The 24,603-nt window shown below is 43.3% G+C and overlaps 1 protein-coding gene and 1 long non-coding RNA gene across 8 annotated transcripts in view; one reads left to right on the forward strand and one right to left on the reverse strand.

The window, feature by feature from the left end:
- LOC310847695 overlaps positions 1 to 24,603 on the forward strand; it is a 198,467-nt gene that overhangs the window by 158,868 nt on the left and 14,996 nt on the right. The window lies entirely within an intron of this gene.
- LOC310847376 (prolactin-releasing peptide receptor-like) lies at positions 1,904 to 21,832 on the reverse strand. 7 transcript variants are annotated; one of them, XM_083745133.1, is made up of 4 exons: positions 21,478 to 21,832; positions 19,672 to 19,732; positions 7,107 to 7,172; positions 1,904 to 4,964 (listed from the first exon to the last, which is right to left on the reverse strand). In XM_083745133.1, the coding sequence occupies exon 4, from the start codon at positions 4,936 to 4,938 to the stop codon at positions 3,817 to 3,819; it is 1,122 nt and encodes a 373-aa protein (XP_083601259.1). In that variant the 5' UTR covers positions 4,939 to 4,964; positions 7,107 to 7,172; positions 19,672 to 19,732; positions 21,478 to 21,832; the 3' UTR covers positions 1,904 to 3,816. The 7 variants fall into 7 exon arrangements, with proteins under 7 accessions (XP_083601259.1, XP_083601258.1, XP_083601257.1 ...); XM_083745132.1 differs by lacking the exon at positions 19,672 to 19,732; XM_083745131.1 differs by lacking the exon at positions 7,107 to 7,172.

Raw genomic sequence — 24,603 nt, forward strand, 5'->3', positions numbered from 1 at the left:
AATGCATACTGGTCTTACCTCGACACATTTTCCCTTGAAAACTCTTCCAACAGAGTAGTAGTAGAGATAAAACGTCCCAGAAGAAAAGTGAAGTTGCTGGTGGCTGTACTCTGTGTTGGACTGCATTTCTTAAAAGCAACTTGATTGACAAGAGGTAGCATAAGAAATAACTGCAAAAATAAAGTGGCACTTCATATCAGGTTGGGAGGTTGGATGATGTGAGAATGTTCCTACATCTTTAAAAGAAACACTGAACATGCACACGCATGGCTTTTGTACATCTGTATTGAATATAAAAATGTGTTGCTCTCTTTGAATTATGCACAGCATAATTATGATAGGAAAATAGCTGGATACAGTTTATTCCATTCAGCGTAAAGTAAAGCATAACCTTCCTACAATACATTTCTTTTCACAAGCCACCAGCCGCAACTTGTTATACATGACCGACAATGACGCAACCTTTACCCTTTAAAACATTTATTTTTATTTGTTTTCAAGTTATTATGGAGCCACAGAGACAAGTAAACAATATCAAAAATTCAAGAATACAAGAGACTAAAGGCAGGGCATCCGGAACCTAAGCATATTAAATACGGTAATAACACCTGAGCTAAAATCATGACAGTCATATTTCTATTGACGGCACAGGGAGTGAGATAACTGTAAATCTGAAACCAAAACTCTGAATAGAAGTGATCAGGATCTTCCTATTCCTTAGAGACCCATAACATATGTGCTATTTTGTTCTGCAATAACTAAATTACAGGGACTTTTATACCGTAAGGATATAGCCAGATTTGTCAATGATTTCCACTGTGTGACTTCACCCCTCAAGGCGCATGCCTCCATGACCTCATGAGACAGACAGAGAGCCTGTCAGCTGTCAGCAATGCTCTCAGCATCCACGTCAAAAGTTCATTTTGGTGTAACAACTTCATAGAGAAATACAGTCTTTACTAAAGCATTATTAGACCGCACTAAGCTCTCCCCAGTGTTGCAGCGCACTGTGCTTGTTACAACTAAATAGTTTCTGGTCTCTCTCGTGAAGAGTGCTCGGCTGCATTTGAAATACTTAGCGCAGCTCAAGGGATTTCTGTGGTGATTGAGATTTTGCTGCTGGCACAGAGTAGCAAGGGGCTGCAAATCTTACCTAGCCATCCCCTTTATATGAAATAAATCAATAGGCACCTGCTTATATCTAATCCCCTTGAAATGGATTGTTATTGAGCTGTTACTAGGAGAGGTTGTTTCAATATGTGGCCAGCTTACAAAAATAGATACGGACTTTGCTAAAAAATATAACCACATACCTTTTATCAAGCTGCAGGAGAAAACAACATGCTGCCAATTCTGCATATGTTTATTCAGAAGTAAATCCCACTTGCTCAGTAGGATTACTCCCAGGTAAGTGTGCATAGGATGATGTGAACACTTTGTCTTTGATGTGCTCCTGTTAAGTAGGCCTTAGTGTTGCCCCACCCCCAAAATGCTAAACACTCCCTGAAGAATCTTAAAACTCTACTGAGGCTAGTGGAAGAGCAGTGCTTTTTTTTCTTAAAAAGTGTTTAGGAGTACAGTGGTACCTTGGGTTACAGACGCTTCAGGTTACAGATGCTTCAGGTTACAGAAATAGTACCTCGGGTTAAGAACTTTACTTCAGAATGAGAACAGAAATTGCATGGCGGCAGCGGGAGGCCCGATTAGCTAAAGTGGTACCTCAGGTTAAGAACAGTTTCAGGTTAAGAACAGACCTCCAGATCGAATTAAGTTCTTAACCCAAGGTACCACTGTACTCTCATTCCGTCTGAGACTCAGGAAACTCTGTGACAAGGAAACGAGGCTGCCATCGGGGGTAGCAACGGAACTGATGTTTCACCGTGCTAGAGAAGAACCTAAAAAGTTTTAAATCATTAGTTTCTTCTCCCGTTAGATTCACAAAATGTTTAGGGGTATGCGTACCCCTGCGTACCCCCAGGAAAAAAGCACTGGATATAAGCATGTGCTCAATTCAGTGACTCCAATCACTAAGATATAAAAATGCTTCACTTTAGCTGTATATTTACAAGCATGAAGATTGCAAGTTCTGTAACCCAATCCTAGGCATGATTAGTAAGTCAAACATTGTAGCTCTTTCTTATAAGGAAGTGCTGCAGAAATTCCACCCTCACCCAATTATGCCAGTTGTTCTTTTCTGCAACTTTCCCAGCTCTATGATATCCTTTTGGGGGTGTGGAGATCAGAATTGCAAGCAGTATTCCAAATGTGGCTTTGCCACAGATATCTATATGGACATTACAATATTGGCAGTTTTCTTTTCAGTCTCTCCCCTGGTAGTTCCAGGAACAGAAATGGTTTCTTCCGCAGCTGCTACTTGCCAGATCTGACCTCCTCACTGACCAAATATCTATTTCCCAATTAGTCATCACCAGTTCAGACTGGATCATTATATATGTGAAGTTTTTTTTTGGGGGGGGGCGTTTCTGCATCATTTTACACTTAGATCTTTCCTTTTATTGCTAGTCTACATATACACTTGCAAAACTTTAACCACAAAGCTATAGCAACAATAACAGTGATTTTAAAATAGAATTTCCATTTCTGAGAAGGTATTTTTATACATGCTATTTGGACTTTAAAATATTCCAGCAAAGCCATAATTTAGAATAAAAAATTTTAAAGGTGCTGGGAGAATATTGGAGTTTGTGGAATTCCCTAGCTCTTGAATAGGAGTTAATGGTGCAAATACATTGGTGCTGTGGCCTAAATATCTAATTGGCTGCTCGTTACAGTGCATTTTCCCATATCCAACTTTATTTCAGTTTCTGACATGCACATCACATTGTCACAATAATCATCTTACTTTTAAAACTAGCACAATAAGACACTAGCACAGTGTGAATGGAATCTTAATTATTACCATTTGTTTCACTTACTCATGAAAAATAACTTTGATGTAATGTATGAATTATAATTACAAGCAACATTTTGAATGTTCTGCATGGAAATGCAATATATACATCCACATCTGTTCAACTCTGGTGTGACAAAGTACGAGGGGGAAAACTGGAGTTCAAAGCAAGCAATTTCTATAAATTTGGCCCTATAGACCTGACAACATTGGTTCAGCTTTTACCAAATGCACTGGTCCACTTTGCAAGTACAAAAAGTAGTGTGTCTTCTGCCAATGATATGTTGATTCTGAATGAATATATATAACAGCTGCATTTCTCAGATTAGCTGGCTCCGCTTCTTCAGCCAGAAACCCCATCTGCTGGTTTTGCAATCCATCCTCCACTCCCAGCAATGCCATTTTTACAGATCTGGAACCTTTTTTTAATGGAGGGCACTTCCTTATCTTTATCTATTTATTTATTAAATTTGTATACCGCCCTTCACAGGGCAATTCACAACATGAAAATATGAACCGAGAACACAGAATACATAACAGAAAACACAAAAACCAGCCAATTACCACCACCGCCCCCTTTACAGGCTGTACAGACTACAGGGCAGGTATGTACACAGTAGTAGAGGCTGATGGGACTGCAGAGCCAAGGAGCTGTCCGTTCAGCACCAGCATCATTACAGCTTACCTGGATTACAGGGCTGGGCTGGGGCAGGGAGAAAGAGAGGGCAGGGCAGGGCAAACCCAATAGCAGGAGCTTTGCTGTGCCTGTGCATCCCCAACACCATCCAGGTAAGTTGAATGGATGCCAGTTTCAGGGGTCCAGCACACCAGCTGCTATGGACCACACATTATACAAGCTGAGAGCAAAGGTGCTCCATACACCCTTGACAGTAGATTGGCTCTTTTTATATTTGTAGGGCTGCTGGGTTTGAGCTAAAAGGAAACTTCTCTTGCAGCGCTATTTTTTCACTGTGGCCCACAGGATGATCTGCCAAAGTGGAGCAGGTATTCAGCCGGGAAGCCTTGTGGCACATGGTGCTTGACCTCTTCCTTTGATGAAAGTAGTTGCTAATGTGGAGTCGGAACTTGTTGTGGAGGGAGGCATAAATGAACGGATTGAAGCACGCAGAACTCATGGCGACCACATGACAGGACACTTGAATGACGTTGACATATCTCTTGTCTAGGACGACAAACTCCTCGTCTATATCTATGATCAGATTAACCACCTGAAGAGGGAGCCAGCAACAAGCAAAGCACATGACAGAGATGACGAGGATCCGGAAAGTCTTTTGCTTTTTTTTAGTCCATTTCTCTTGGCCGTGGTAGGCAGCCCCTGGGATGCTCCTGTTCCGGAGGCGATAAGTAATGGCGCAGTAGGAGATGGAGACGGCAGAGAGCGGGAGCATGTAGGACAAGAGGAGCATCAAGCAAGAGTACAGCCACCTCTCGGTCTTGTGGTGCTTCCAGAATTCTTCGCAGATGATCATGTCGTGGCCAATGCTGTTGAGATCCAGGTAATGGGTGTGCATGGATGTGGGGACTGAGACCACGATAGAGAGCAACCAAATGAAGGCCACAATGTAGGCACAGGACTTGCACCTGACCCTTTTGCGAATGGGGTAAGCGACGACAATATACCGGTCCACAGCGATAGCAGTGAGGGAGAGGACGGACACAAACACAGTGGCCACTTGCATGAGGGTGACAAAGTAGCACATGAACATCCCAAAGAGCCAGCCGCGAATCTCAAACGCGTACGAGGCAGTCAGCGGGACACAGAAAATGCACATGATCAGATCGGCGGCTGCCAAGTTCCCAATGAGGAAATTGGTGGTGCAGTGCAACTTTTTGGTGGTACCAATGAGGAGGAGGAGGAGAAAGTTCCCCGTGCAGGCCACCGTCACCAGGATGGCGTAGAGAGGAATGAAGAGTGGCTTCAGTTCAAAGAGAAGGTCCAGGCCTGTGAAAACGGGAGCTGAGCTATTGGAGCAGGAGTCGTTGAGGAGCTGGTTGTCCACTGCCATGTTGGTTTTCCCTTGTGACGATGCTTCTGCAATAAGATAGAAAGGAAAGTTAGGTGGGAGGGAGAATTTATGAGATGTGGGGGACTGTTACATTCAGAGCCAATCTGCACACAGAATTCTTCTCCCCACAGTTCCCAGTATGTTAAATATCACTGGGGAATGGGGATAAGTTGTAGGTAAAGGTATAGGTAGGGCAGACTTCCTCAGTCTGGTGCCCCCAGACATTCTGGAGTAAAACTCCCATCAGAGCATGCAAAACGTCTGTATAACACCAAGTTTGGGGAGACTGTAGCAGCATGTGGCAAAGGGATGTGAATGCCATGCCTAAACTTCCAGTCCCTATCTTTAAAATCCCTGCACATCTTAGCCTTCACCCTTAGCACCTCCCACTCTTCATAATACATCCCTTAGAAGTCCTGAGCAGATCACATTTCATTGCGCCTCTTCTAAGTTTATTCCCTGCTCCTCAGGCATCTTTACCTTAAGTACTTTTCCTCCCAAAGCTATGGAGTCCTTTGGGAATTCTTATTTGCAACTGTAAAAGTGTCCTTAACTTCTGTCTCTCCTCATCTTCTTTCTCCCGCCTACCGTCTCCAATGGCTAATCCTGTGTTGCAAATCAATTTCAGGTTGAGACTTGTTTTGTATTTTATGTTTGAACGGTGATGGGCATCACAGCTGGTCTTTTAAAAATAAACACTAAATTGCAGGATTACTCCCATGATGGCAAATTAGAAAGTGGCACCCTCTCATGTCTTATTTGTAAAGCCTTATGTCATTTTATCTTTGCAGCAGCTTGCAGATACTGTTTGTCAGCTCCAGAAGTTCTTTAAGAGCGCTTATCCCTTGTCCTTCCTTATCTGACCATTCACAGCATTGCATTGTAGCACCTCCGGTCCATCTACTCTCAGGACTTTAATCTCCTTTCTGCTATTCAGAACATGACCCTGGTCTTTTATTTGCCATGCTCTTCGGCTATGTCATGGTCGTGCGTAGTTTACAACTGGGAGAATAAGAAGAAATGAACATAGGCTAATGCAAAGAGCATTTTCATTTGGCAGTGGCTGATGTCCACTGATGACATAGAATCTCTTGAGGCAAGAAACGTGTTGGCTGGAAAGAGCTTTCTTCATTAGTCCCACCACCCCCTGCCATCCTTGATACAGTGTGTCTTTTTTAAAGGAGGTTCACATGGTGCCTACTGTGATGCAATTTAGCCACCAGTCAAGGGTATTTTAGTTTCCCCAGGCTTCTATTCCACTTGAACGTCTCCCTTTTTAAACAGTTGAACTCAGCTGTTGTTGCTGTGTTTGATGCATTTTGCGGGTGCTAGCTCTGTGTGCATGTGTGTGTGATAGTTATGTTACATATTCATATTATTTGTCACCTTAGGAACTCTTGGGAGTTGAAGGTGCAGGGTACAAATGTATTAAAGTCAATAAGTACTGGTTTCAAGATATTGCTGAAGAGCAGTGTTAGAAACTGAGATATGAAAGCTAGGAGCTAAAATGTCACCTTAAACCTAGGTTATGGGCACAACAACGGAATGTCTAGGCACACTTTTTTAATATAACAATAATACAAAGCAGAAAATGAATGAACTGCAGCTAAAATATTATGTTCATTTTTCACATGGTCTGGTCCTTCCCCTGCCCACTCCCCTAATATTCTTAAGAGGGTCTCTTCTCCAGTCTTCAGAGAGTAGCTGGAAGTGGGGAGGCAGAAAAAGGTCCTCGTTTCCTTCCACTCTGCAATTTTAATCTGAAATCTTAGGTGCAGTAATGGCCCAGAGCTCAGAAACTGCTCACACTAATGAAATTCCCTGTTGCAAAATGCACCTAGAACAATGGGAGTTTCGAACACTGCTGAAGAACTACCTGACCTGTGCTCCCAATTTCTCCAGGTCTTCTGTACCACGTTCAGATGCTCTGTAGTTAGCCATCATGTTGCTGCAGCACAACCCGCCTGTCTAGCTTTTAAAAGCTCTCTTCAGCCAATTCCATTGTGCCTTCTTCTCCCATATCCTGAAAGTCTCTTGCTCTCCAAAAAACCCCCTGCTCATTTCCACTTGCTGATGCATGTGCCTGAAATCCCCTTCTCAGCATAACAACTCCCTCCCTCCCTCCCTCTCTCCCTCCCCACCAGGTCAAACCCTTTCTTAATACTCACCTTTTCCTATGAAGCCTTTGGCTTAACCCCTTGGTCTTCATTAAATGTGCATTCATACATGATGGCCTGTGTGCACATAAACAAATGACACCAGCAATGTCAATAGTGTCACTTGTATGGATTTAACAAGAATTAGACTGAATTTACAAATGCTGCTTCTCCCCAATGACAACCTTCCATTTCCAGTTAATGTTACAACTATTCTACTGCCATCCAATATAAAATGAACTCTGCAATATGTAAAATAAAGGCATACACATCATCCTCGTCCCATTTAACTGTATTGCTTATTCTCCCCCCCTTCCCTTGTTTCAACTACAATCAGTACACCATTATGGGTACAGAAGAGACTCACAGAGAAACAAGGAGGGGCTGCCTTTGCACCATCCTAGTCCTTGCCTGATCTGCTCTCCCAAGTCAGCAAGTGTGTGTGTGTGTGTGTGTGTGTGTGTGTGCTGCAACTATTGCTTGTGTATCATCTGGTTACAGGTAAGGGTGTTTGTCCCCTTCATGGATTACTGCCTTGCCATGGCGAAGGGGCTTGAAGAACTCAGAGAAGCTATGAACTATGCCGAGCAGGGCACCCAAGATGAACAGGTCATAGTGGAGAGTTTTGACCAAACGTGATCCACCTGGAGGAGGAACCGGCAAGCCACTCCAGTATCCCTGCCAAGAAAACTCCATGGACAAAGACAACAGGCATATAAAAGTTATGACGCTGGAAGATGAGCCCCTCAGGTCAGAAGGTGTCCAACAAGCTACTGGGGAAGAGCGGAGGACAAGTACAAGTAGATCCAGAGCTGATGAAGCGGCTGGGCTAAAGCCGAAAGGACGCTCAGTTGCGGATATGCCTGGAAGAGAAAGGAAAGTCCAATGCTGTAAAGAAAAATATTGCATAAGAACCTGGAATGTAAGAACCATGAACCTGGGTAAGTTGGATGTGGTCAAAAATGAGATGGCAAGAATAAATATTGACATCCTTGGCATCAGTGAACTAAAATGGACAGGAATGGGCAAATTCAGTTCGGATGACCATCATATCTACTACTGTGGGCAAGAAACCCGCAAAAGAAATGGAGTGGCCCTCATAGTCAACAAAAGAGTGGCAAAAGCTGTACTGGGATGCAATCTCAAAAATGATAGAATGATCTCGATACGAATCCAAGGCAGACCTTTTAACATAACAGTAATCCAAGTTTATGCACCAACTACTGGTGCTGAAGAAACTGAAATTGACCAATTCTATGAAGACTTACAACATCTTATTGAAGTGACACCCAAAGAAGGATGTTCTTCTCATTATAGGGGATTGGAATGCTAAAGTAGGGAATCAAGAGATAAAAGGAACAACTGGCAAGTTTGGCCTTGGAGAGCAAAACAAAGCAGGGCAAAGGCTAATAGAGTTCTGTCAAGAGAACAAGCTGGTCATCACAAACACGCTTTTCCAACAACACAAGAGACGACTCTACACGTGGACATCACCAGATGGGCAGCATCGAAATCAGATTGATTATATTCTCTGCAGCCAAAGATGGAGAAGCTCTATATAACCAGCAAAAACAAGACCTGGAGCTGACTGTGGCTCAGATCATCAGCTTCTTATAGCAAAATTCAAGCTTAAACTGAAGAAAGTAGGAAAAACCACTGGGCCGGTAAGATACAATCTAAATCAAATCCCTTATGAATACATAGTGGAAGTGAGGAACAGGTTTAAGGATTTAGATTTGCTGGACAGAGTGCCTGAAGAACTATGGATGGAGGCTCGCAACATTATACAGGAGGCAGCAACAAAAACCATCCCAATGAAAAGGAAATGCAAGAAAGCAAAGTGGCTGTCCAATGAGGCCTTACAAATAGCGGGGGAAAGAAGGCAAGCAAAATGCGAGGGTGATAGAGAAAGATACAGGAAATTGAATGCAGATTTCCAAAAAATAGCAAGGAGAGACAAGAAGGCCTTCTTAAACGAGCAATGCAAAGAAATAGAGGAAAACAACAGAATGGGAAGAACCAGAGATCTGTTCAAGAAAATTGGAGATATGAAACGAACATTTCGTTCAAAGATTACCATAATAAAAGACAAAAGTGGTAAGGACCTAAGAGAAGCAGAAGACATCAAGAAGAGGTGGCAAGAATACACAGAGGAATTATACCAGAAAGATATGGATGTCTCGAACACCCCAGGTAGTGTGGTTGCTGACCTTGAGCCAGACATCCTGGAGAGTGAAGTCAAATGGGCCTTAGAAAGCACTGCAAATAACAAGGCCAGTGGAAGTGATGGTATTCCAGCTGAACTATTTAAAATTTTAAAAGATGATGCTGTTAAGGTGCTCCACTCAATATGCCAGCAAGTTTGGAAAACTCAGCAGTGGCCAGAGGATTGGAGAAGATCAGTCTACATCCCAATCCCAAAGAAGGGCAGTGCTAAAGAATGCTCCAACTACCGCACAATTGCACTCATTTCACACGCTAGCAAGGTTATGCTTAAAATTCTGCAAGGAAGGCTCAAGCAGTATGTGGACTGAGAACTCCCAGAAGTGCAAGCTGGATTTAGAAGAGGCAGAGGAACCAGAGACCGAATTGCAAACATGCGCTGGATTATGGAGAAAGCTAGAGTTCCAGAAAGACATCTACTTCTGCTTCATTGACTATGCAAAAGCCTTTGACTGTGTCGACCACAGCAAACTATGGCAAGTTCTTAAAGAAATGGGAGTGCCTGATCACCTCATCTGTCTCCTGAAAATCTCTATGTGGGACAAGAAGCTACAGTTAGAACTGGATATGGAACAACTGATTGGTTCAAAATTGGGAAAGGAGTACGACAAGGCTGTATTTTGTCTCCCTCTTTATTTAACTTATATGCAGAATTCATCATGCAAAAGGCTGGGCTGGATGAATCCCTAGCTGGAATTAAGATTGCTGGAAGAAATATCAACAACCTCAGATATGCAGATGACACAACCTTGATGGCAGAAAGTGAGGAGGAATTAAAGAACCTTTTATTGATGGTGAAAGAGGAGAGCGCAAAATATGGTCTGAAGTTCAACATCAAAAAAACGAAGATCATGGCCACTGGTCCCATCACCTGCTGGCAAATAGAAGGGGAAGAAATGGAGGCAGTAAGAGATTTTACTTTCTTGGGCTCCATAATCACTGCAGATGGTGACAGCAGCCATGAAATTAAGAGACGCCTGCTTCTTGGGAGGAAAGCAATGACAAACCTAGACAGCATCTTAAAAAGTAGAGACATCACCTTGCCAACAAAGGTCCGTATAGTAAAAGCTATGGTTTTCCCAGTAGTGATGTATGGAAGTGAGAGCTGGACCATAAAGAAGGCTGATCGCCGAAGAATGGATGCTTTTGAATTCTGGTGGTGGAGGAGACTCTTGAGAGTCCCATGGACTGCAAGAAGATCAAACCTCTCCATTCTGAAGGAAATCAGCCCTGAGTGCTGACTGGAAGGGCAGATCGTGAAGCTGAGGCTCCAATACTTTGGCCACCTCATGAGAAGAGAAGACTCCCTGGAAAAGACCCTGATGTTGGGAAAGATGGCGGGCACAAGGAGAAGGGGACGACAGAGGGCGAGATGGTTGGATAGTGTCTTCGAAGCTACAAACATGAGTCTGACCAAACTGCGGGAGGCAGTGGAAGACAGAAGTGGCAGTGGCAGTGGCGTGCTCTGGTCCATGGGGTCACGAAGAGTCGGACACGACTAAACGACTAAACAACAACAACAAGGGTGTTTGTGCTATTTGTAACGGAAGTTAGTGTCTAATTTCTGCCACTGGGGTTGAGGTGTGGTCCACTGCCCACCTTACTATAACAACAGGCCGAGGGCTGACCTCCCCAAAGGGGCTGACCCTAAAGAAAACCCTGGGCCAGGGGTGCACAATGCTGCCAGTCAGGCTATAGAAGTGTAGGCCAAGCACTGCATGGGATACTTTGGATTGGGACAACTATCGGGCAGTTGCTTGGGGGGGAAGGTATTGAAGAGGGTCATGGCGGGGCAGCTGCAAGCATTCTTGGAGGACACAGATTATTTAGATCCATTCCAATCTGGGGTCAGGCCTGACCATGGAACTGAGTCAACCTTGGCTGCCTTGATAGATGACCTTTGCAGATAGTGGGACGGGGGTGTGTGTGTATGACCTTGCTCCTCCTTCTTGATCTCTACTTGACATTTGATAGCCATTGCTTGTGGTCTCCTCTTCGACCAGCTCTGGGGAACAGGACTCGGGGACACCATATTGCAGTGGTTCCAATCCTATTTTCCGGACCGAATCCAGAGAGTAGCATTGGGAGAGCTTCTATATTTTGTTTACGAGTAATAATAATAATAATAATTTATTATTTGTACCCCGCCCATCTGGTTGGGTTTCCCCAGCCACTCTGGGCGGCTTCCAAGAAAGATGAAAGATACACTAAAATGTCACATATTAAAAACTTCCCTGAACAGGGCTGCCTTCAGATGTCTTCTGAATGTCAGGTAGGTGTTTATCGCTTTGACATCTGATGGGAGGGCGTTCCACAGGGCGGGTGCCACTACCGAGAAGGCCCTCTGCCTGGTTCCCTGTAACTTGGCCTCTCACAGTGAGGGAACCGCCAGAAGGCCCTCGGAGCTGGACCTCAGTGTCTGGGCAGAACGATGGGGGAGGAGACGCTCCTTCAGAGGCCGTTTAGGGCTTTAAAGGTCAGCACCAACACTTTGAATTGTGCTCGGAAACGTACTGGGAGCCAATGTAGGTCTTTCAAGACCGGTGTTATATGGTCTGGGTGGCCGCTCCCAGTCACCAGTCTAGCTGCCGCATTCTGGATTAGTTGTAGTTTCCGGGTCACCTTCAAAGGTAGCCCCACGTAGAGCGCATTGCAGTAGTCCAAGCGGGAGATAACCAGAGCGATCGAGTGATGGTCAAGTGATCCTTGCACCAGGCGAAACTGTTTCCTTGAGTAGTTTAGGAGTTGGGACACTAATATACCAGAACTATAAGGGAAGGGGGTTATATATATATTGGAAAAGTTATATATCCAGTTTCCCACACCTGGTGAATAATACGTTCCTGTTGATACTCTTTTAAAATATTACTATCAGTTGGGAACATAAGGCATTCACCTGCCTTCCACTGAGTCAGCCCATTGGTTCCTCTACTCCAGCATTGTCTACCCAGACCTTCTGATGTCTCAAACAAGAGTATTTCCTAGCTCCACCTGGAGTTTCCAGGGATTGAACCCAAAGTTCAGCAAAGTTCTTCTGAAGCTCTGCAAACTACATCAAGAGATCTATCATTCGCTCAGTTGGCCACTTCTGTCTTCAGTATGATTTCTCCTTTTATAACATTATTCAAGACATGTTTTTATGTATGTCTTTACTCAATAGGGGCTCCATCCATAATGATCTAGGATAGCCTGCTGTGTAGAAATGGGTGACAGATTGTATGGCCTCACCTTTGGAGCTCTGGCACCTTTTCATTTTGGTGTTAATTGGATTTGGCAATTAGCAGGATATAAATTGTACAAAGGCTTGAGGTCAAAAACCAGGAGGAAATGTAAACCAGCTTATCCTGACAGAGTTTTATCCTACGGAAGGACTATCTAATAATCTCTAGTTAGGAGCAGCTCTTGGTTCAAAACAAACCAGATCAGTAGTTGGCATAACCAGAGCAATCTTCAGGGGCATCATTTCAGTTTTCAACTCGGGAGGGAAGATATTTCAATAGGGGGACAATATTCACAGCCAGCTTTAAATGTCTCTTTCACTATATTCAATTTTAAACTGCAAATAAAAATCAGTGCTTTTTGAGATTGTGTTGTAATTTCCATTTACATCTTGTCTGAGAAACAATCGCACATGGACAAATAAAGCTGCCCTCCCTCCGTCTCTCCACACATAGCACGTTGTACCACTTCAAGATTGGTGCTATACCACACAAGCAGTAACATAGAAATTGGGGGTGATAGCATTCATTGTTAGGGTCCAGGGACAGGGAAGGGGATACACAAATGGTGTGCTTTGGAGTGATGGTGAAAGCAGGGTGCTGATTCCTAGCACTGGCATTGTTGGCCAGATTGGAAGTGTCCTGCATGAATGACAAATTACCCCAGTCGGGGGTACAGCATGGGGATGGGGCTGCAGGGTGATGGCCCCAGGCACATTTTTCTTGGGAGAGCTGCTCATGCCACCCTGTCAGCCCTGTGTCGCTTTGTGAGGCAGAGATCTGATCTGAACGATTCTCCTGGTGAATCGTTCAGATCAGATCCCCGCCTCGCAAAGCAGCTCGCAGCTGGTGCCATTCCGGAGGCATCAGCGGCAAGGGTTGAGGTGGCACGGCAGGCTCCTTTCACCTTCCATGCCCCACCCCCCTGGTGCACGCACATGCCCCTCCTGGGCACCAGCAAACCACGCTACACCACCAACCCCAGTAGCATCTGTGATTAGACAGGCCTATGTCTCCTTTGCATAGGAAAGAGAGGATACCAGCCACTGAACTTCTGAGACCACTACAAGGTAAGTGATACAGATATCCTTGTTGGGATTTGTGTGCTCACCAGCTGCGTGATAGCAGCACATTGTTTACATCATGTGATACTTCTGATGTTACTGAGCGTGAGACAGGATGCCCTACGCTGTTCTCAGGGTTGTGTTCTCAGTGTAACTTGAGACCTTCCTGTTGTTGCTGCAAAGGAGGAAGGAGTGAGTTGTACGGAGGCTGCTGAGAGAGCAGACATGATTTGTACTAGCTCTATGTACAGTGTACAGTCTGTGAATAAAGTACAATACTAGGCTACTTTCAGACTGTTTCTTTCTTCTGCTGAGATGCAAGGGGAAAGTGAGTGTGCATCTCTCAAGAGGAAGGTGTCGCTTATTACTGGTCTCCCTGGACTGAGCCAAGACCAGCCAGGGGCAGACCACCCGAGAGAGGCCTCGGAGGAGTCAGCCTTTCCTGAGGGGGGGGGGTGCTCGCCAGCAGTCCTGTGCAGTTCTATCATCACTGCTGCATTCTATAGCTGGCAGTTGCTTTCGGACATAACATGGATATTTCACCTCCTGCTTCCACAACATCTCTGATGGAATATCCTTGGAAAAGGTAGACACTCCTATCTCCAGTGACACCTGGGCCCTTCATTCAGTGAAGTTACCCAGCTGTGCACATGGTCTAGCTCACTCTGGTTTTACAATGTTCCCCTGCCAGCTTCGCTGATGTACCGGAGACCAGACATGAGCATATGGTGTAGGTAAGATCCTCCACTTTATAATTGTCAGCTTTATAATTGCCTCATTTTACAGCAGTTACATTGAAAACTGCTTATGCTGAACCTCAGATCCAATTACACTCTGATTGATGGCAACTCCTCTCTTCTCTTTCTCTCTCAAACCTCTTGGTGCTTTTTCTGGTTTAGATTTTATTTCCCTTCTCGGGGGAAAAAAAAGGAAGTTGTTGTTTTGACACTGAAAAATCTTCTAGCATTTTTCATTTCTATGAAAAATTGTGTTCTTTGTCTTCCATTCACCAGAGATTGCAAGAAAATTCACAGTTATCATCCCTATGAAACTGGCAAAAAGCCCATACTCTTAAGATGAGCTGCTGAAATTGAAGATTTATCGGCAAGCTGTTGGTAGGTTTGAGAGTAAACCTATACTTATAGAATGGCTGTTGTATGGAAATTGGAGGGTAAATTAAGTTTAGATCCAGTTTCTATGTATAGTACAACCACCACCACCACTAGGAATATGGATTGCTTCCTCCTCCTTGATGATCACTTGTAGCTGAGTAAGATTGTCTTCCATGAACATGGTCTTAACAGTGAGTCGATAAGTGACTGTGGAGGCCAATTCTGGATCCACACGTCCTTCCACAGTGAAGACATAGGTTTCCAGGCAGGAGTTGATCTTGGTGAAGGTTTGCCAAACCTGCCTTCCTTTTAGCATGTCTCTCCCTTTCTTCCTGAGTCTGAGCATCTTCAAAGTCCGTGATACCTTTGGTAAAGGCTGTTCTCCAATTGGAGCACTCGCAGGCCAGTGTTCCCAATTGTCAGTTTGATACTACAATTTTTGGGATTTGCCTTGAGAGAGTCTTTAAGCCTCTTTTGTTGACCACCAGCATTACGCGTTTCATTTTTAAGTTCAGAATAGAGTAGTTGCTTTGGAAGACGATCATCAGGCATCCGCACAACATGACCAGTCCAACGAAGTTGATGTTGAAGAATCATTGCTTCAACACTGGTGATCTTTGCTTCTTCCAGTACACTGGCATTAGTTTGCCTGTCTTCCCAAGTGATGTGTAATTTTTTTCACAGACACCATTGATGGAATCTTTCAAGGGGTTGGAGATGGCATTTATAAGTGGTCCATGTTTTCTCTTCATCAAAGACATGGTCACAAGCTTTGTGATTGTAAAAAAATGTAAAAAAAGAAGCTGTGGTGGCATCCAAAGGCTGGTAGCATTGTGCAATTGTCCCACTCACCACCAGGGTCCAATCCCAGCATTTGCTTTTCATTCAGACAGGGCAGGGACGTCCAACCAGTAGATCAACAACTCTGGGCAATCCACCCACCCCAAGCACGCTCCTCCTCCCTCCAATGACAATGCGTAGATCACTGCCAGTTTTTTGTACTGGGAGAAGATCACAGTCTGTTGGGAGTTGGATATGCCTGAATAGGGCATAGTCAGATGATGAACTTAGTCTCCAAACCTGTCAAACCCTGCATGACACAAGAGGGTTCTCCAGATTGAACAATGCATAGTCTATTCAATACCAGAGGGGTAAAGGTGGGGGAACACATTGTGAGTGCTTAACACTGGGATATTTAAAGGTCTAGCAACCTATATTTCCCATGTTTTGCAAATGTTTATTTCAGTTTTAAACTCTGCTGGAGGTTCTTTTGGCTAAAGAGTGAGTCAACCCCACACTTTTGGAATTCAGGCAGTCTGCTGTTTTGTTTAGTAGTTTCTCACACACAAAGGACTTCAGGATTTATTGGTATTCACCAGTTCTTTCCCAACACCCCAAAACTACTCTACTGCCTTCAGGTTTGGTGGAGTACACTATCCCATTACCAGTTTTGAAGAAAGATCTGACGGCCACTGTGGTTGGCTCCTGTTTGGGGAATGGGGATAGGTGGCAGGTATCTTGTTCTTTTTCTCACAGACAGCGGCATTTCCCCCCCTTTATGAGCAAAACTGTATTCCAAGCCATCTGGGAGGCTACTGGGAGGCAGCCCTGTTTAGGGACGTTTTTAATGTTTGATGCTGTATTGTTTTTAATATTCGGTTGGAAGCCGCCCAGAGTGTCTGGGGAAACCTAGCCAGATGGGCAGGGTATAAATAATAAATTATAAAGTATAATTAATAAATTATTACTTATATTATAAATTATAGATGATAGATGATAGATAGATAGATAGATAGATGATAGATAGATAGATAGATAGATAGATAGATAGATAGATAGAGATATATAAATATAAATATGTATTATTTATATTATTACTGTGTCACACTGAGAATTTGGAAAGCACAGCCTTCAGCATAACCAATGGATTAAAGGGGGAGGGGACACAGCAATCCCAACAGCAGTTGATTCAAGAATAACATTTCCCACCAACAAAATATTATGAACTGAATGAGAATCCTCACAGCAGAAACACCTATAGAGCCAAAATAAGGATCTAGCACCACAAATGAAGAACCTCCATGTATGTTTATGGGGGTGGGGGAGATAATTATTGCGTAAATAAAGCCATCAATAAATCAAGCACACACACCACCATCCCTGTGTGACTAGTTACTCTTTGAATAATAGCTTGTAAAATTCAGGTTTTAGATTCCACATGATGAATGCCAGAATACTTTTTTGGTGGGTAAGGGTAAAGGTAAAGGTACCCCTGACCATTAGGTCCAGTTGTAGATGACTCTGGGGTTGCGGCGCTCATCTTGCTCTATAGGCCGAGGGAGCCGGCATTTGCCCGCAGACAGCTTTTGGGTCATGTGGCCAACATGACTAAGCCGCTTCTGGCAAACCAGAGCAGAGCATGGAAACACCATTTATCTTCCCACTGGACTGGTACCTATTTATCTGCTTGAACTTTGACATGCTTTCGAATTGCTAGGTTGGCAGGAGCAGGGACCAAGCAACTGGTAGGTATAAGCAAAACAGGAAAAAACAAATTGCCTGGAGAAAACAGCAGTGAGGTTGTCATCCTACATCCATTTGCATCATTTCTCTGTGTGTGACTGGACTCCAGGGACTGACTACAACTCAGATTAGTAGCTCTCTGCCAAGAAGGTACAATATGAAACGAAGCTGAGCATCTGCCAATGGATAATTTGGAGTATTTCATATCTTGCCACAAGGAGGAGCAAAATGCCCACTGAAAGAAAAGCACTGGGGAACTGATTCTTTTCACAGGGAATAGTGAGTTATATTCACTATCCAAAGCTTTGCAGAGGAAGAAAACTCCCAGTCTATGCCAATGAATTATGCATTATGCTGATGTTTTCCATCTGGGGGGGGGGGGGGAATTGGAAATGTGTGAATGGTTTTTAATAGGCACTCTAATAAGCAGTGGCTTCTTTACATAGCCAGGGATAGCATGAATCCCATAATAGATCTGCTTGTCGGCTCCTTCCGAATCTTCCCCCATCCCACTCCTGATGTCAGCACTCTGCTCCTGGGGGTGGTGAGTGCAACATTGGAAGGGGGTCAGACCAAGTCTGCAAAGGGAAGCAGAAGAGGGGCTGATTGTAAGAAGGGCTTATGGAAGGAATTTCACATGGAAACGGTTCCGATAAAGGGTGAGGGATTGGTGAAATGTGGGGAGGACTTCGATGAGGGAAGAGCATGAGCATGGCCAATAAGCACACATGTTGTGGGAGGGAGAGATTTTCCATGCATGGGAGCGAGAAATCAAACCTTTGTTTTCTTCACTGCAATACCTTTTCCTAACATTCTTTGCTGTTTCCTACATCCAGACTGGTTCTGTTCAGTAGTGAATTCTGAGCAGATTGACTGAATGAGGATGACAAGAGTTTACAGTGCAATCCTAAGCATGTTCACTCAGAAGAAGCTCCTGCTGAGTTCAATAGGAGCAGATTGTATTGGGATTGTATTTTCCATGGGTAAGTCCTACATTTGTGTTGACCACATGCTAATGTCCGCAAAACCCAATCTAACATCTCTACTGGCTTAAATGTGCAGTTTTACTTCCATGTTCCATCTGGCATCGGTGATGTTCTCACATTCCACATCAGCAACAATCAGTACATCAATGTGAGATGCTTTTGGATATCTGGTGTGGAAACACTATAAGGCGCATGCCTCCTCTTGTAAGCAGCTTAGTTCATTTCTTTTCCGTCCCTCAGTCAAGCAGAAACATGAGTGTGTTAGCTCCTGTGTTTGAATGGGAAACGGTTTTTGCAGGGAGTTCTGGTATCTGCTTACCTAAGATCAATAAAATGTGTGTTGCTATTACTTCTGTTGTCCTGTGTGCTGCAAAATGCACAAGGGATCAAAGAAGCTGCCAAAGCAGATTTGCTTCATGTGTTATATTCAAATTATGCATGGAAGCAGGTTTGATGAGGCCCTACTGAAGGTAATGGGGCCCTTTATATGTCCAGCTGTCCTTTGTCAACAACAAATTGTAGCTGTTTTTTGTGTTGAATATATGCTATATGGTAATTTATGAACTTAATAGGTCTCTAATAAAGCCATTTGCACATAACAATATATATATATTATCATAAAATACATATTTTATGTAGGCACCCTATATATAGAAATGAGCAAACCAGTGATATTTTAGGGAGCAGGCTAGCAGGCGGGGCCCATTACTTGCATCACAGCAGCCTACACAACACAAAACACTATTGCTGTATGTAGGTTTTATTTTATTTGTTTTTTATCTTATATTTTGGAAATGTACATCCAGGTGTTTTTTCCTTTAATTCTTTTTGGGAGGCCCCAAGAGAATGGGGCCCTAAGCTATAGCTTGTTTAGCTTATACATAAATCTGGCACTGAATGGAAGATACTGTACATAGGAACTAACACCCAAACTGCACATGCACTATAATCTGACATGTGAGGGCTTTAAAAATATGTATGTATTGGAAGCCATAGCTGCGTAGCAGACAAACAATCTATATCTATATACCAAGATAGGACTATCACATGCTAATATCTACAGATATGTTTCATAGTTATTCCTAGTTCGAAGTACTTTCTGTGCAGAAATTGTGTGACTATCAAAGTGGCCCTGAGTTCCATTAATTATTTGCTCACAGTTGAAGTTGCTTGCATGGACATAAATGCAAGGATTACTCTTGCGTCTGCAGGAATCTAACCAAACTACACAAATCCTCTTAAGGTACTGACTAAGATGAATGCTTCAAAAATGACACCAATGTTGCTTTGAGCTCCTTTGTCAGGAAAGGTTGGTTATAAATGTAATAGATAAAATAAACATAAATGTGATAAAATAGTGTTTTGCCCTGATTTTAATCCCCCTCAGATTGCAGGTGGGTGTGATTGCAGAAAAGAAAAAAAAATGATTTGCCAACAAGAAGATGGGCCACCTTGTTTCTGCTTCCCAGCCTGGTTCATCAGGATTCTCTTCCAGGTTGTGTGTACAGCAACCTGCAAACATTTTACTTACATATGACCAAGGCAGAGTTCACTCAGCCTTCCATCAGTAAAGCCAACTTTGTATTCTTACCACGTTGCTTGACCATTTCAAGGGCACTTGCAACAAATATTGTGCTGTCTGTTAATAGATCCTGGATTGGAGCATATCTCTTTCCCTTCTGATGCACTGCTAGGGAGACCCAAGGCAGCCTCCTGTCATTCACACACACACTTTGTCACCTGACGGTAGAAAGCTGCTGGGTAATTGCCCTTCTCATTTCAAAAGGTAGTGTGCCAGCAGCATGACAAAAGAGGGCACAAAACCTATCAGGATCTGTAGAATGTTAATTAACATCACGACTTTTCCCAGTGCACTTTTTCTATAGAGAAAGCACTTCAGCTATAAGAGAAAGCAGGTAACCCACATGAGGTTTGGCCAATTCCAGCTGCTTAGCATGCAAGACACAGCTGCTTAGTAGCAAGACACAACATGACAATAGGCACTTTCCTCCTGCATGGTGGTGTTTTCTGTGGAGGGAAAGTGTAAGGTGTGGTACAGCTCTTCACCCTTCACTCCCCAGCCCTTGCCACCAACGGGTGGGTACTTGTGCACTTGGCACAGAGGGCATGCAATAGGGATCTCCACAGGGGGTGCCTGGTTCTGTGCTCCTGGGGCAACAGCCCCCCTGCTCCCCCCACTATGCCACTGCTTGGAGGATTCGGAATACTTCATGCTGGTGTAGCATAGTAGCTTGTACAAATACAAGTGGGGCAGTGGCTCAGAGGCTGAGGCTGCATATACATGCCATACCTTTAAAGCACACATATATGCAGGGCTTTTTTCAGCCAGAACTCACTGGAACTCAGTTCTGGCACCTCTCAGGTGGCTTCCATTGACACTCTTAAGAGAGCAAGGAAGGTGTTCATGGTGAATTCTGGCACCTCATTTAAAAGGGTGGTGTGTGTCTTTAGCTACATTCAAGAGGTGCCAGACTCTAATCTGTCCTCTTCCGTGAACTCACTAGGCGGCTGTAGTCAAGCCACACACTCACCAGCCTCATCAACCCCCCACAAAAACAACTACAGTATGGGGAATAATAATATTGACTAACCAGTGGTGAGAACAGGGCAATTTGCTTCTGTTCTAATAAGATGCTTGGCAATTCCCACCCACAGAATCCATTGTTTTACTACAGATCTGACAGTCCATGATTCAGATTTCACCTCTGCCATGAACTCACCAGGTGGCCTTAGGCAACCTACTCTTTAACCCAGTAACGTCTCAGTCTGCAATATGGAGAATACTGACCTACCCTATAGGGGATTACAACTAGATAAGGCATGTGACGTAAGCACAATTAATAATTATCATCTATTCTTGTTATTGTTACTATTGAGGGATTTTGGGAGAGAGAGATGTGTTTGAACCCCTCTCCCCTGCTCCCAAATAGGTGACTCCAAGGAACTTGAAACAGGCAACTTGAAAGAATGAAGAGAGAATATATTGCTAAATGCCCCAGAGAGCCCCGGGAGAATTCAGGGCACTCACATTTGTTTGCTCTCTGAACTTCTGTGGTCTTCAGCGATAGTCTCACACACACCCAACCCTGCCGCGTTGCTCAATACTCACTTGCCGCTTTAATGAATCCCGGACACTTATCTCGATCCTCAGTCTAAGCTCAGGGCTGAGATTTTTGTGCACAGAGTCACGCTAGGGGGAAATAAGTTATAAAAAGAAAAAAGAAAATTTCCCAAACCTTTTCCTCCTGCCTTTAGGCTGCTGGCTCTTGCTTCTCCGCGAAGGAACACTTTAAATCCCCTTGAAGTAGAAGGAGAGCCACAAGTGGCTTTTCGGCAGGCGGTTAAGTGTCTTCTGTAGATCAGTCTGGAGCTGCTGCGAAGACGCGGTTTCTTAACAGTGTGTTGGCTGCTCCTCTCTCTGCCCCCCTTGTCTTTCCGCTAGATGTTTCAGATAAGATTCAATAGCCTTCCTGGGCTCTGGGCTCGGCCCTTTGCTCCGCAGCATCGTCCAGGCTGGATCAAAAGAGCCCCACGGGGAGCTGTCCCCGCCTGGTGGTGCTGAAGCAACGCGCGCACTGGCTTTGACTTGCAAAGCGAGCCGCAGAAGCAGACCCTCGCCCCCCTCCGACCGCCGTCTTTTATTCAAATCAGCGAGCTCCTCTTCTCCTCCCACTTCATCCCCTTGCACCAAATTTTATTCCGCCCTTACCGGAGAAGAAGGGTGCTTGCGGCGGCAAAGAGAGGTCGCCTGCTGTGATGACCTCTTCCTCCTGATCCACCAGCATTGACTTTAAATGACCTCGGTGGCTTTCCATCTATGCAGAAATTCGAAACGAAGCCTGAAAGCTCTTTCACGCCTAAAGCATCGAGATTTTAAACCCCACTGGTTTCTTTCTTTTTTTTAAAAAAAGTTTTTATTTATGAAAAACAACCAAAGCACAACCAAAATTGCAAAACGTAGGAGCAGAGCAGTACAGAAGCCATGTTTTCAAAATAAGTAGAGAGCAGATATTGTGGAAAGATGCGAGCTGCAAAACACACGGTGAAAGCCAAATTTTGCAATTTGGTGGGGGAAGAGAGCTTTGTATATCTGTATTTGACACGTAAGAAATGCAATCTTACCAAATGGTATAGGAACGTTCTGGGTCTTCCCTACTCTTAGAAACACGTAATATGTGAGTTATTTTCTCAGCAATAGTCAAGAGTCCACATATTCTTATACCACGACAAGAGTCTTGAAGCATCTTTGACTTCTGAGCCAAATAAGTTCTTGCTGCAATCTGCATCAATGTAAGACGTTCTTTACAGTGGAAAACATTTTTTTGATCACTGCACAAATTCAAAAGACCAAGTTGTGGGGAGGCTTAAATGGGGCATTTAATTAAAATAATAATAATTTCAGAATCATCAGCCCAAAATGTGGATGCCAAAGAGCATTCCCACCATTAAGTAGGAAAACTGCCCCCTGCTACCACAGCTATGCTAACAATCCTATAGTATGGGTTATTTGATAGCTTATCAGAAAGCTGCAAAGCTGAATGGTATTACCTGTACATAACTTTTTAAGGAATATTCCATTCCATAAAATGAGGTTGATTTATTGGGCTTAGACCCCCAAAAGTCTTTCCCCTTATATTCATCTATTTTCAGTTGTGAGTTCTTCTCCCAGGTAAGTTGAAGACCTTCTAATGAAAGATAACAAAAAGTTGTTGTTGTTGTTTAAAAATTAAAGCACAAATACTAATACTCTGCCCCAATGACCCAGATTTAATTTTTTTAAAATCCTTCGAATTTAGTAAGGGGTCTAGCCTTAAAGACAGAATTAGCCAATAAATGTTGAAACTGACAAATATGCAGCCAATTAAGCCCTGGGTCTCCTACAACTAGTCTGACTTATTCAGTAGAAATCGAAGCATCATTGTTATAAAAGTTTCATAACCTGAATAAGTTCTCCCAATATAAAATGATATACACTGCAAGCTCATATCCCCAATCTGTGGGTGGTGGTTTGTGGAATGAGTGGTGAACAAACTGGAGAAAGATGGTGCTGCCATTTCCCCCCATATGCTCAGTGTATAGATTGTAATGCATAAGGAGTTAGATTAAAAAATGGCAAGACCCAAAATCCAGGCTGAATTGGACAGAGCATTTGTTCTCTTGGGAAAGTTACTAGGCCAATCTGATGTTTTGGCTACGAATGTTACAGCACTGGACTTAGCAGTAAAGAATATTGTTGAACCTGATAAGGACTTGAAACAAGGAGCCTATCCAATTGAACAAATAGAGAAAACGGAGAGCTTTGACAATATGGACCAGGTGACAGATGTTGTCCCTGAAGAAAAGGAAGGAGGAGCTGAAACTTTGCAGAAGTTAAAGGACAGCAACATTTTGAAGCCTGACATGATGACAAAAAAGGAAAATAAAAATCTGATGTGGAGAGCCTGGCCTGAATTGGAGGTGGAAGCTGGAGCCTGGGGGACATTTGGACTTGAAAGGAGTATAAAACAAGATTTGAAGTACCCCATAAGCTTTACCCCTAAAAATGGAGGTCTGGCTGGAAGAAATATGGATCTTGTTGGGCTGGAGCTTCTTCGAGATTTGGATCCTGTTGGGCTGGAGCTTCTTTGAGATTTGGAGTTTAACATTAAAGACTACCAAAAGGAACTGAGAGAGAATTAAGAGCCTCGGACGTGAGATCTCCAAGCTAAACAGTATATTGCGACTGATGGATTTTTGCTGAGGACTGAAACCGGGAAAAGGGTGGGTGGAGTTTGGGAATCCAAAGGGTATATAAATATAGTTTGTTTTATTTTTACTTTGTTTTGCTATTGGCATGGAAATTGGGAAAGACGTGGAAGGGAAATTTTGGTCGACTTTAGGAAAAATGTTTAAAATGTTTAAGAAAAAATAATGAGGTATAAATATTGATGTGTAAATTTGGTCAAGTTAAAATTGATCTTTTTTTAAAAAATGGCTAAATTAAATGAAAATAAGGTTTGTAAATATAAATTGAGGAAATGGAAGAAAGAAGAAAAATAAAATAATAATACGTTAGAATAAATTAAATTAAGTTAAAATGGAGAAGTAAATTAAGGATTTGCTGAGCCAATAATTTAAATTGGAATACAAGAAGGGGAGGGGTGAGGAGGTCTGAGAAACAAGTTAAAAGAAAATAAGTATTTGAACTTTCAGGTGTTTTAAATTGTTTTTATGTTTAAGTTTTGGATTTTTGTATTTTTTTGTTTATTTTTGTCTTTGTTGTTATATGTGTTGTTCTTTTTTTGAAAATGCTAATAAATATTCATTAAAAAAAAATAATGGCAAGACCCATACATCTTTTTCTTGTAACCTACCCTATTCTA

This window comes from Podarcis gaigeae (assembly GCF_964106915.1).
Source record: "Podarcis gaigeae genome assembly, chromosome: 1".
NCBI classification, from domain to species: Eukaryota; Metazoa; Chordata; class Lepidosauria; order Squamata; family Lacertidae; genus Podarcis; species Podarcis gaigeae.